Source organism: Pogona vitticeps, chromosome 5 (genome assembly GCF_051106095.1).
Source record: "Pogona vitticeps strain Pit_001003342236 chromosome 5, PviZW2.1, whole genome shotgun sequence".
Classification (NCBI taxonomy): Eukaryota; Metazoa; Chordata; class Lepidosauria; order Squamata; family Agamidae; genus Pogona; species Pogona vitticeps.
The window spans coordinates 115,941,897-115,955,784 of NC_135787.1; the positions used below are offsets into that span (position 1 = coordinate 115,941,897).

The window sequence follows — 13,888 nt, forward strand, 5'->3', positions numbered from 1 at the left end:
TGGGCTGTTATTTCATTGCAGCCTACATTTTTCTTAACTCACAATGCACTAGAATAACAACAACAACAAATACACCATCCAGCCCACTTTATATTGGCAAAACCAATTACCAGCCATAGTTGCAACCAGGGAAAGCCTAACGTGTTTCTTTCTGATCAGGTCTTCCATATTATTAATAAAATGATCACATTTTGTGCAACTGCTGTAGCTTGCTGCAGTTCTCTAATAACATAATGATTCTTCCTCAAGTTTTGGATAGCATAAATTTACATACGATGTGGACACTATGTTTGGCATAACATAAGTTGCACATTTTGTTTTGTTTCGTACTGTACTATTTTGTTGGTGCTGGTCTTTGTAATGAACTCAATTTCATTTCAAAAACTAACATATCAATGTGATGATAAAGTGATCTAGTGCTAAACTTGGTCGTTTGTTAAAAGTTATTTTTAAATACTTTGGGCTGACCAGGGAGAAGGATCAAGAAGGTGAGTTTTTCTGCTGTCCAAAAACATCACACCAGCTTAGTACGTCACCAGAATACTACACACAGTCACACACACACAAACACACACTTTTTTTGAAGAACAAAACAACTGGTCACTTGGGAGAAAGTCCATTCACATCATTCCAGATTGAAAAAAGTAGAAGCCCCCATCAGCAGAGGAAAGAACTCTGTTGGGACGAAAAAGGACTAGACTGATTAACACTCGCTTTTGTGTTGTGTGATCATTTTTTTTTAAAAAAAAAACCCTTCATCCAGTCTCTACATAGAGCAAATCCCTCCTTTAATAATTTCTATCCCAGACCAGTCATATGATTTTTCAGTTTCCTTTCTCTTTGAGATTCAAGGCAAAAAGTAATAGTGCACTGTGCAGAATTTTTTGACAGTTGCTAGGATAGCTGACTGGATAGCTCAATGGTTTAGGTATCTGGCTGCAGAGCCAGAGTTTAAGAGTTTGATTCCCCACTGTGCCCCCTGTGAGTAGAGTCTACCTGTGTGGCCTTGGGCAAGCTACACAGTTCCAGGGCACCCTCAAAAGAAGGGAATGGTAAACCACTTCTGAATACCCTCTACCTGGAAAATCCTGAAAAGGGTTGCCATCAGACAAAATTGACTTGGCTGCACAAGATTATTATTATTATTATTTTAAAATGGCACTAGTTGTATCCAGTAGGAGGATTACATATTCTTTCTACAATTAATTTGACAGCATATAATTATGATGATGATTACGAAAATAAGAGGTAGTGTGGTTCAGAAGGGGGTACCTGTACAGTCATAGGCTGGGAGTTTGAATCCTCATTGTGTCACTTTCAAGAAGGACCAACAGAGATCACTTGGAGCTGGTAAGCTGATGGGGTTGTGAGTCCTGCCTCAGGTGCAGCCTTGGGCAAGCTGCACGGACCCAGACTTGGAAAGCTATAGGAGGGTCACCGTAAGCCAGAAACAACTTGACAGCCAATTATTATTAATTATGAAAGTAAGATCTGATATGTTGCCCTAAATTTTATATTTTAATAGAACATGGTGACCTGAGTTTCTCTAGTTCTGTTTCATACCTGATGCATCTGATGTATCTTCTCTTCTGATTTTTGAGATGACGTGTTTATTCATTGATATTGGCTAAAAACTTATTGTGGACTTATACAAACCATGTAACCTTTGGAAATGAATTGCCATAAATTAAGAAATCTCCTTTGGAATCATGTGCTGTATGATGAGTTGTGTAATTCAGTGTGCAACAGATAATGGCTACAGAAGTTTCTTAACTAATGGCATTCACTTTCAAAAGTTATCATCACCGACCAGATAGGCGGGGTATAAATTAAATAAATAAAATAAATAAACAAATAAATAAATAACTGCACAACAGGATTTCAGCCATTATATGACACATCACTTGCAAATGTGTACAGCTAATGCAAATTTTTTTAAAAAAAAACTCGTCCATTTGGCCTGGGAATTTTTTGCCTGCTTTAGAGTCTTGGCAACAATTTATCTCTTCTGCCACAGTGGTCAGTTCTGGAGTGTAATCTCATCCTCTGTTTATTTATTTAACACTTCCCAAAGTGCTACTCTGGGAAGTTTACAATAATAAACAAAACAGAGTAAAACTAAAACTATTTAAAACTAAAATAACAACTAAACAATAAAATCAGATGGCACTAAAGGTATAGAACAACATGGTGGACAGAAGGCGGTCAACTAGGGTCAGTATGGAAATTCCCCCTGAAAAGCCATGTCTTCAGTTGCCTCCTGAATGTCCACAGTGAGGGGGCCAGGTGAAGCTCCCCCGGAAGCTGGCTCCACAAGGTTGGGGTCACTACCAAGAAGGCCTTACTTGTAGAATATGATATATGGGCCTCCCTTGGGGTGGCCATCTGAAGGAGCTCACCTGGCACCTGAACGAGCCTCACCTAGACAGTGATGTATTGACAATAACATATTATAGACATATGTATGGCAGACCTCAAGGTGCTTAGCAAAATGCCATACTGATGTTGACAAAGGATCAAATGTATGCCTTAGTTTCATTCAGATGCTAAGTTGATTCCTAATAGTGAATTCAAATCCTTAAGTTTTGTTCTAAAATACCATTCAAGTACTTGCAGCTGCTTAATAACAGTAGAATCTCTGTAATCACCAAGAAGTTAGTTTCTGTCATTTAACATGAATTTATTTCTTTGTATAGGAATCAGTTTCTGGATAGGAGTAATTAATTTCAAATACCTTGGGGGTACGCTTTAATCATTTTTATTAATTGTAGCTATACATTGCATTCATTTGCTTGCAAAATTTTCCCATTTTATTGATGGGAGAGTGCATGTTCCTATTGTTTAATAACAACACAAGAATAGTTCACTGTGAAAACCTGAGCTAGTTTTGATGAATAGAAACAAACCATTCACTAAGTTGTAATTTATCAGAGTGGACCACAAGCAATCATTTTGTTGCAATCATTCTCTAGCCTTGTTTTTCTCATCAGCAATACATATTCCCAACCCCCGGCATGTTTCTCCGCACATCTGTATCCACTGTAAAGCAGACTAGTAGTAACATTCTGGAATATTACAATGAGGTGAATGAAAGGAGGGGGGATAGAACAGAGAACAAGTGTAGTGGCTGCACAATCTGCCAAGGCTATGTTGATGTTCAAAGAAAATGTGGGCCCTGAGAACTGTGACATGGCATCCCTATCAACCCAATGCTGTTCTGTGCTGACTAATGATATTAAGCTACCTGTGTCAATGGTTATGCTAACAATATTTGTCCTTACACATCTGAATACCAAAGGCTCCACTTCTCTCCTTCAAAGTTTTTTTGTTTGCTTTTCATTTGATGTCCACAGAAGCATGATACAAGTGTTACCACATCTCTAGGGATGTACGTATGTGCTCGATGGGGTACATCAGAAGGTGTCAGGGCAGTGGCTGCTGCTTCAGCTGCTTCACCAAATTTTTCAATCATACAGGCTGAAACTACTTTTTTTTTCCATTTCCAACTCATGAACAGCTCTACAGAAACATAGCTCCCGTAAAATAAATACATTCACAACTTCAATGTTTGCCAGTTGTCAGTCATTAAAAGGCCTCTTTGTATCTAAAGAACTCATACTCAGTTTGTGCCTCTGCTAGAGCACTTTCCCCCTTTTCCCTCTGCTATACTCAGCACAGTCATTAATCTATCATTATTGTGAGTCACTTTCTGCAGATGGGCTGTGAATGATCATGTTGGGGGGGAAGGGGAGAGTTCAGGGACATAGCTAAGGGGAGAATGCTAGCTTTGTGAGTGAAATACAGAGACTATTTTGGCTAATGAACCACACTAATATTTCATGGCAGCTGAGCTTTAAAACTCTCGTGTGATCCTCCTTAGCCCTAAACTGTGCAATTAAAAATTCTTGCTGAAAAGATCCCTAAGGTACTGTCTTTAAATATCTTAATTAGGAGTAATCCCATTGCACATAATAGGAACTCAGAGCATTTCATCTTGTTGAATGCAGCAGTGTACGAGGAGGAAAACAGCAAATGACTGGAAATAATCGGGCACCAGGGCACATAGTAAGCGAAAGCAGAACACCACTTAGGTTTTGAATTAAACAACAACACACCAGCAATAACTTACAATAATTGAATTGAAAGTGAACATGGCTATCATGCGACTCAGAAGCTATCATATATTGTAGAGTCTATCTCTCCTCTTCTAAGGAGCTCTACAAGTATCAGTAAGATCACACATTTCAAAAGTGGTAGAAATAACCATTCACCACTAATAAGAAATAACCATTCTATCAACAACAGCAAATTATTAGCACTCAGTATTTTGGATATGTCTCTTGAGCAGAGTCCAGGAGCTGTTGAACATGTGGCACTACTTGAAATGGCATTTAATGAAACTGTCTTAGGGAAATTATACGTCATCTAAGAAGCTTTTGGATTTAACATGAAATCTGGGCCATTTTTTGCTTAAACCCTCAGTCATTATCCATTTCCCTAACTCAAATTACTTGCCTCATGCCTGGTGTTCTGGCAGCAGAAGAGAGCTGGATGAAAGATGAGCATTCAACTGTTGCCCAGGGTTTTCGGTGTACAGTTTGCTGTTGCCATAATGGAAGGAGTGTTAGGATGTTGGCAACGGCTTTAGAACAAGGCCAAAACAAGTATTTGAGCTGCACATATGATGATCAGCCGTCTTCTTTAAGTACCTGCTGCTGGATTTTATGGATTAAAATTGCAGGTAGAAAAATAGAATATTTAAATACTCTCCATCTTCCCTAAGAAAACAAACCTGCACAAACCAAAGAAGAAAGGTTCTAGCTGGGTTTTCTCTAAACATTTTAATACTGTATTTTAACTTTTTCAGCAACTGCTCTTTCCTTAATCCTTCCTACCTCTAATTGTTTTTCTAACAGTGCTTATTCCAAAGCGAGTATTCCTTTCTCAGCTTCCCCTTCAAGAAACTCTCTGACTCTATTTTTGATTCTAATCTGGTAAACAGGAAAGTCAAATAGCATTGCATACACCTGGGGGTCAGGAAAGTCTTAGGAGGCGGACCATACGTCCGCACTATTAGGGAGCAGGCCGGGTAGGTGGGGGTCGTCAGCCTTGGAAGGCAGCCCATCTAGGAGAAGGAAAACTCCAAACTCAAACCTCCACTGCCTTGTGGCTATATCTACTGATGGAAAAGGCTTCAGGAGTTAACCTCAGGGCAAAATCTGGAGCCGGAATCCCAGAGGCAGTTCGTGTCATTCTGGCAACTCTTGCGACGTCACTGGAATCAGTTGTATTGGCTCTTGCCTTCCATTGCACTATTTCGGCGATGTGGAGAGGGGGGATGTGCTGCTTGGGTAACAGCCTATTCTCTATATTACTTTACCAAGGCTTCGTGCTCTGGAGAGGACACTCCTGGTTCGCATACAGCGTCAAAACAATACGGGAAGTAACAGTTACCGGTTATAAGTCTTTGCTCAATTGGCGCAGAGCATGACGCCAGGGGCTACTTCTGATGGTGGGAGAGGTCATTTCACCTCACTAGGTAGATACCGCACGCCTTAAGCTGGGCAGCCCCCAGCCAGTAAGGTGCTACCTCGCCACAGTCTGTTAATCTCATGGGGTGCGTGGGGTTTAGGGTGAAAGCCGACAAGCAGATCGATAATCCTGCTCCATGCAAGAATCAGAAGAATTCTGCACTAAAGCTGGGCACCTGGAATGTATGGACAATGACCCATGGCTCTTGTGACTATGGCTTTTCTGATGACCTGCAGGAAATAGATGACATGCGCAAGACAGCTGTCATCAACATGGAATTGAGTAGACTGCATATGGACATTGTTGCCCTACAAGAGACGAGACTGCCAGATGCGGGATCTGTCAAAGAAAAAAACTTCTCATTCTTCTGGCAGGGAAAACCAATACTCTGCTGAGATCCATTGTTCCACGTACTATGGGGAGTGAAAGAATCCTGTCTCTGCAGCTCCACTCATCAGTGGGACTGCTCACCCTAATTAGTGCATATGCACCAACACTGTCATCCACAACAGAAGTGAAAGACAAATTCTACAACGACCTGGCAGCTACTATCAAAAAAGTCCCTGAGAGAGCCGCTGTTCATTCTCAGAGACTTTAACGCTAGAGTTGGTGCTGATCACAATTCTTGGCCCACTTGTCTAGGCTGTTTTGGCACTGGAAAGATGAATGAAAACGGCCAACGCTTGCTGGAGTTTTGCTGCTATTATGGTCTTTGCGTCACTAACACGTTCTTCAATACAAAGCTTCAACACAGTTTCTTGGAGACATCCAAGATCGAAGCATTGGCATCAGCTCGATTTGATCCTCACTAGACGTTCTAGCCTTCCTAGCATTACGATCACACACAGCTACCAGAGTGCTGATTGCGATACTGATCACTCCCTGGTGTGTCCAACTCTTCCAAATTGGGAACAAAGAGACTGTACCACAGAAAAAAGGAAGGAAGACCACGTATTGACATCAGCAAGACTCGCAATCAAAGAAAAGTGGAGGAATTTGCCCAAGCACTTGAGGAAACCCTTTCAGGCCCAGCTGATGCAAATGCACCTGAACAATGGGAACATTTCAAGAACGCTATTTATAACACTGCCTTGTTCACATTTGGCAAGAAAACCAAAAAGAAGGCAGACTGGTTCGAAGCCCATTTGGAGGAGTTGATGACAGCCATCGAGGATAAGATGAGAGCTCTAGCAGCATACAAAGCCTGTCCTAGTGAGTACAACTTGCAAGCTCTTCAAGCTGCTTGTAGCCAAGTCCAACAGGCTGCCAGGAGATGTTCCAACGATTATTGGCTTTAGCTCTGCTCTCAGATACAGTTAGCAGTGGACACAGGTAACATCAAGGGAATGTATGATGGTATCAAGTAGGCTTTAGGTCCAATACAGAAGAAATCTGCTCCCTTGAAGTCAGCTACAGGAGTGATAATCCAGGACCGACCACAGCAGATGGACCGCTGGGTGCAGCACTACTCTGAGCTATATTCCAAAGAGAATGGAGTACCCAAAGAAGCATTAATTAACATTGAGTGCCTGCCTGTTTTGGAAGAGTTGGACAGCAAACCAACCTTAGCATAAATAAAAGTGGCCTTGGATTCCCTTGTCTCTGGCAAGGCACCTGGAAAAGATAACATCCCTGTTGAAGTGTTGAAGTGCTGTAAAGAGACCATCACCACTGAACTGTATGAAGTCTTTTGTCTTTGCTGGAGGGAAGGTGGAGTACCACAGGACATGAAGGACACAAACATCGTCACATTGTACAAGAACAAAGGAGACAGGGGTGAATGCAATAACTACTGCGGGATCTTTCTTCTTAGCGTTGTAGGGAAGCTGCTTGCCCGTGTTGTGCTGAAGAGGCTCCAGGTGCTTGCAGACAGAGACTATCCAGAATCACAGTGTGGATTTCGAGCTAATAGATCCACCACTGACATGGTATTCTTCCTCAGACAGTTGCAGGAGAAATGCAGGGAACAACAACAACCACTCTTTGTGGCCATAGATCTTACAAAGCCCTTTGATTTACTGTAGTTAGCAGGGATGGACTTTTTAAAGTACTTCCTAAGATTGGATGTCCACCTTGACTCCTTAGCATCATCAGGTCCTTTCATGAGGCAATGAAGGGCACTGTAGTTTTTGATGGCTCAACATCAGATCCCTTTGAAATCCGAAGCAGAGTGAAACAGGGCTCTGTCCTCGTGCTGACCCTGTTTGGGATCTTTTTTGCTGTCATGCTGAAGCACGCCTTTGGAATTGCAACAGAAGGTGTCTATCTCTGGACTAGATCAGATGGAAAGCTCTTTAATCTCTTTAGACTGAGAGCAAAGACCAAAGTTCAGCTGAAATGCATGTGGGACTTCCTCTTTGCCGATGATGCAGCCATTGTTGCCCACTCTGCTGAAGACTTCCAACAACTCATGAATCGTTTCAGCAAGGCCTGCCAAGACTTTGGACTAAAAATCAGCCTGAAGAAAACAGAAGTCATGGGCCAGGGCATAAACTCACCTCCATCTATTACCATCTCCATGCAAGAACTGGAGGTTGTTCATGAATTTGTGTACCTTGGCTCAACGATCTCTGACACTCTCTCCCTAAATGTTGAGCTGGATAAATACATTGGCCTAAAGCAGCTACCATGTTCTCTAGACTCACAAAGAGAGTTTGGCTCAATAAGAAGCTGACGGCATACACCAAGATCCAGCTCTATAGAGCCTGTGTCCTGAGCACACTCCTGTACTGCAGTGAGTTCTGGACCTTTCGTGCATGGCAGCCAAGGAAGCTGAGCACATTCCAGATGCGTTGTCTCCTACACATTTTTGGTATCACCTGGCAGGACAAAGTTCCAAATAGAGTATTCCTAGATCGAGCTGGAATTTTTAGCATGTATACATTACTGAAACAGCGATGTCTACATTGGCTTGGGCATGTTGTAAGAATGACTGATGGTCGGATTCCAAAATATTTCCTATGTGGAGAATTAGTGCAGGGAAATCGCCCCAGAGGGAGACCACAGCTGTGACACAACGATATCTGCAAGCGGGATCTGAAGGCCTTGGAAATGGATCTCAACAGATGGGAAACCCTGGCATCTGAGCATTCAGCCTGGAGGCAGGCAGTGCATCATGGCCTCTCCCAATTTGGAGAGACCCTTGTCCAGCAGGCTGAGGCAAAGAGGCAATCACGAAACCAGCAAAATCAGGGAGCTAGATGAGGTACAGAATGCATTTGTCTTCAGTGTGGAAGAGATTGTCACTCTCGAATTGGCCTTCTCAGCCACACTAGATGCTGTTTCAAGTCCTCCATACAGAGCACGAGAGCATAGTCTCTCGAGACTGAAGAATGCCTAATCTAAATCAAATTCCTTTCTCTCACTAACCCTACACATTTCTCTCTCCCATCCAATAGCTACAGTAGGTACCTATACTGGTACATTTATCTTGTGAAAAGAATTTGGAATATTATTGTAGCAAAGAGTTGCATTGGTTCACATTAAATCTTAATGAAAGTGAACTGGTTAATCATATCATGCTCTTTCCCAAGTAATACATTGGATTAAGTCCTGCTGATGTAACTCCCACCACATAAGGCTGAGGATGTCATGAGCATCAGCAATCTTGTGGAAAACAAATATTTCTGATTTCTGTCCCTAAGGCTTCTGTGTAATCTCTTCCACAGTTGGGAAGCTGTGGGGCCCATGAGACTGGAGGGGGAAGTCTTTTAATTATGAAAAATCACCACTGATGGTAAAGTCATCCCTCTGGCAGCAATTTTCTTTAAGTAAAGACTTTCACTTCCCATTCTGTAGCCCTCACATCTTCCCAACAATGAAAGGGATTACACAGAAGCCTTGGGAAAATTGAGAGAAGACTTGGAAATTTTTATTTCCAAAAAATTATCTCTGCTAATGACATCATCAATCTTATGTGGCACATATTGCACCGAGAGGATTTCAGCTACTGTATTACACTTTAATTATTCCTTATTTTAGGATAATGTTGTTTAAAAGAGAAAAATGAGGCAAATCACCTAAAACACCTCAGCCAGCACAGTTGATGGTGAAGGCTTCTGGAAACTGCAGTTCAAGAATACCTGGGTTACCCAAGTTTGGGAACCACTGACCTAAAATGACGCCCCATATTACAACAATTTGGAAGTAATGAGTAAACACTATTTATTTAAGTATATAGCTTGTGATTGTATAGTTTCATAAAAACAATGTTGTTATACTTTCATTAGAGCTAAAAGTAAGGTAAAGGTTCCCCTTGACATTTAGTCCAGTCATGTCTGACTCTAGGGGGCAGTGCTTCTCCCTGTTTCCAAGCCGTAGAGCCAGCATTTGTCCATAGACAGTTTCCGTCATCACATGGCCAGCGCGAATAGACACGGAACGTTGTTACCTTCACATCGCGGTGGTACCTATTTAGCTACTTGCATTTTTACATGCTTTCAAACTGCTAGATTGGCAGGAGCTGGGACAAGCGACGGGAGCTCACTCTGTCGCATGGATTTGATCTTACGACTGCTGGTCTTCCGACCTTGCAGCATAGAGGTTCCTGCAGTTTAACCCACAGTGCCACCATTTCCCTTGCGCCACCACGTCCCTTTGAGCTAAAAGTACTATGTACGTAATGAGTGACATTTGCAATGCATTAAGAACATATGAACTTCCTTATTCAGTCAGACCATTGCTCCAATACCAATCTGGTGCTGTCCACTCTTAACTCACAACAGTTCTCTTGGATTTCAGATACAGCTCCTTTCCCAGTTCTCCTTGCAGATCCCTGGAGTAGTGGTAGCATTCGCATACAAGGCCTGACTAGCTGAAATAAAATGAGGTCAGTGTGTTTATTCTGGCATGGCAGTATTACTTGCATATTTTGCTTGCTAATATATGCTGCAGTGGTGGGTGATAAAGGGGCTAAGAGTATCAAGGCGAGTAGTGGAGTTACTGAACCTGAATCAAACTTCCCGTCGAGGCATAAGTTCAACCAGTTGTTATCTTTCAACGTATCCTGCCTCATAAAGTTCTTGTGGTGATCTGAATAATGCCTGAAGCTCCATGGGGGCAAAGTGTGTGTGTGTGTGAATGTAATACAAAATAAATACAGTATACTGCAGTGTTAATGCTTGGCACAGACTTATTTAAGTCAGTTTGGTTGAAACTGTATGTACATTTGGTTAGAAATAAGAGTGAGTGAAATCAGTGCTTATGAGTAAGCATGTGGCTTTTAGAATATTCATTTATTTATTTATTTGATTTGATTTATTTGATTTATATCCCGCCCATCTGGTATAATTATACCACTCTGGTATAATTATACCATTCAGCTTTAGAACTCACCATTAGACTTTTAGCAGAGTTACTAACTTCAGTACTAATTACTTGGTCAAGTAGAAGTTTAAAAAATCTGGTAAGTCAAAGTAAAATGCAAAAGTTTAACACATTTCTGGAATTGTCTGGAATCTAGATTTCATTTAAGCTGGGGGAAAAGAAGACCACGGTGGTCAATCTAATTGATAGTTTTAATTTCCAGCAAAGAACTCCACAGTTTAATCCAGCCCTACTGAGGTATATTATGTTAGAAGAATTGCTTCTTAAAAATGAATATTTAATTTGAAAATAAATTTATTGGATTCCACAGAGGACACACTCAAGATTACTTCTTCAGTATTACTGAGTTATACGTATAATAAAATGGTTTCTTTCTACACATATTTAACTGAGTCTTAACACAGACGTTTCTCCAGACACATCAGGGATCACAGATACCACTTGTCATTGTAACTCAGACTTGATTACCAGAGCTGTATCATCCGTGTAGATGCCCTGTGTAGTGTAGAGCAGTGGTCCCCAACCTTGGGCCTCCAGATGTTCTTGGACTTCAACTCCCAGAAATCTTGGCCAGCAGAGGTGGTGGTGAAGGCTTCTGGGAGTTGTAGTTCACAAACATTTGGAGGCCCAAGGTTGGAGACCACTGGTGTAGAGGATAGAATGGTGGGCTAAGACTCAGGAGACCCAGGTTCAACTTTCCTCTCAGCCATGGAAACTTACTGGGGGAGTGGAACTTACCTTCAAAGCCCTATTAGGGTTGCTATAAGTTGGTTCTGACTTGATAGCACATAACACATCATCAGCATGACAAGAAGGCTTAAAATATAGCTACAATATATGTTATATTAATTAAGCACGTGCAGAGGAAAAAAGCAGGAACGTCTTTTCTCATAATTTTGAGACACATCTCTATAGCATATGTGGAATGATTCCTATATATTATTTTTTGTTATCTTCTCATGAAGTATATATTTCAAAAATCATACACTTCAACTTAGCACACACATCTGTTTTTTTCCCCAAGCTGAAATCACTATGGAAAAACTTACCAATTGAAAACTGGAGTACAGAAGCTGTGGTTGTGTTAAGGCCATTAGTAGTCTAGAGTAAGAAAAGAAAAAAAGGAATTGTTGCATGTTAACCAGCAAACTAAGCAGTACATTTCATTGTTGTTATGAATGAAAATGAGAAGCTTTCAGTCACCTCAATTCAGTGTGTCAGTCAATTGCTTCTCTTTGGCAATTGGATTACTGCTGTTCTGTCACATACATGTTACATAACCTTTGCACCCACTCTTTGAGCAATAGGGAAAATAGCTCCAGTTTCTACAAGATACCATAAATGTGCTTTGTTTAAGTAAGAACATGTGACGGTCGCCCCACGTCACTCCTGTCATTCACAGTCTGGTTCTCATTTGCATGAGCCTATGAGAGGTTTGGAAGGGCGGAGTCAGCAGAGAGAGGAAGGTTTGGCAGAAGAGAGGCAGGGAGAGAGAGAAAGATAGTCAGGGAGGTAGTGAGAAGAAATAATAATAGAGATAAGCTGGTCGAGATAAATAGATAGAGCAGGTGGTGAAAGTGGCAAGATATATGATATTTGAATGAGTTGATTATATGCATTGAATAAATAACATCTGTGATTCTGATTAAAGTTCATACAATTCAATAAATAGGTTCTGTTGGCAGCAACCTGACAAGTGTCTGACTAAAGCTCATTAATTAATGTGGATAAAGGAAATCCACTGGCTGCAGTGATAAGTCCCAAGTGTTATCAGCTGGTGAGAAGACATAGCGTGAGCCCTTTGTTTGGGGAAACAAGCAGCGGTTACATGGTAAACGTCACAGTATATAATTAAAAAGGTTTCCTCTTCCTATGCCGTACTACTGTTGCTTCCACAATAGCTAATCACCACATGACTTGCTTTACCAGGCTGTAAAAGATGGTGACCTGGTAACCAACTGAAACTTGAAGTGGGGAAGGGGAAAACTTACATATGGTAAGGCTGTATTGTGTCACGAGTGATTCTAAATATTATGGTTGTGAGGGAATCCTCTACCACATGGGATGTTGTTTTTGAAAGTATTTAATTGGTAGCTTCTTTGAATTTAAGTGGTTTAAACTGGAGTAGATAGCTGTGGCTCTCCTGATGTTTTGACCTACAACTTCCATCAGCCCATACCAGGACAGCCAATGATGAGGGATGATAGGATGTCCAAACATCTGGAAGGATACAATTGTCTGTTCCTGGATTAATGTGCATCATCCGACACTGATGTATTTTCTGCTACTCATATCTTAGTCACTAAGACTTAGTGACTTAGGCTGCAGTTACACGAGCAAAATGTTGCCTTCCTATTCCCATTGAGTTTGTATTATAAATTTGTGGTTACATGCAACACGGCCATTAGCAAATCATTTACCCGGCAAGTGTGCTAACTCTGGATCATTTCACACTCAGCCAGAGGCTTCTACTTTTTTTTGTTGCAGAGCTGTTCAAAATAATATTGTGTTGCTGCATGTGTGAATGATCTTATTCCAACTTTTAAAAACTACTCTCACCGTGCATGTCCTTTTGAAGTGTTTTAATTTTTTTTAAAAAAATCCCACAGCATTTATGTCAATGCATTGGTTAGCTTCTGTCAAACTGTGTCAACAAGAAGGTCTAGGCACTTATTGAACTGGAAGGAAATGACTCAGTAACCCAAAGACATATTGGGATGCACATCCTGGAATAAATACCACGTGACCACAAGGCACGACAGGAACACGACTGAAAGTCACGTAACCGCATGGGGCACTTCATTGGTGTGACCACAGTCTTAGATTAGTTTGTCAAATTTCTGTTATTAAAATGTGTATTTTTGTTTGATTGTTCTTCAGAAAACAATAATTTTCATATATTTATTTACTCAATATTTATTTTACTTCATTTATATCATGTCTTTTTCTCAATAAAGGGACACAAGGCAGTGTACAACAAAAACACACACACACATATACACAATTTTAGCTATGTTTTTATTGAATTGCT

General features: G+C 41.0%; 1 protein-coding gene across 2 annotated transcripts in view; it reads right to left on the reverse strand.

The window, feature by feature from the left end:
* The window catches only part of RELN (reelin), a 383,519-nt gene that overhangs the window by 194,684 nt on the left and 174,947 nt on the right, over positions 1-13,888 (reverse strand). For both annotated transcript variants that reach the window (XM_078394334.1, XM_078394333.1), the window contains exon 8: positions 11,907-11,958. In XM_078394334.1, coding sequence (XP_078250460.1) covers positions 11,907-11,958 — 52 coding nt within the window. The remainder of the gene's footprint in view (positions 1-11,906; positions 11,959-13,888) is intronic.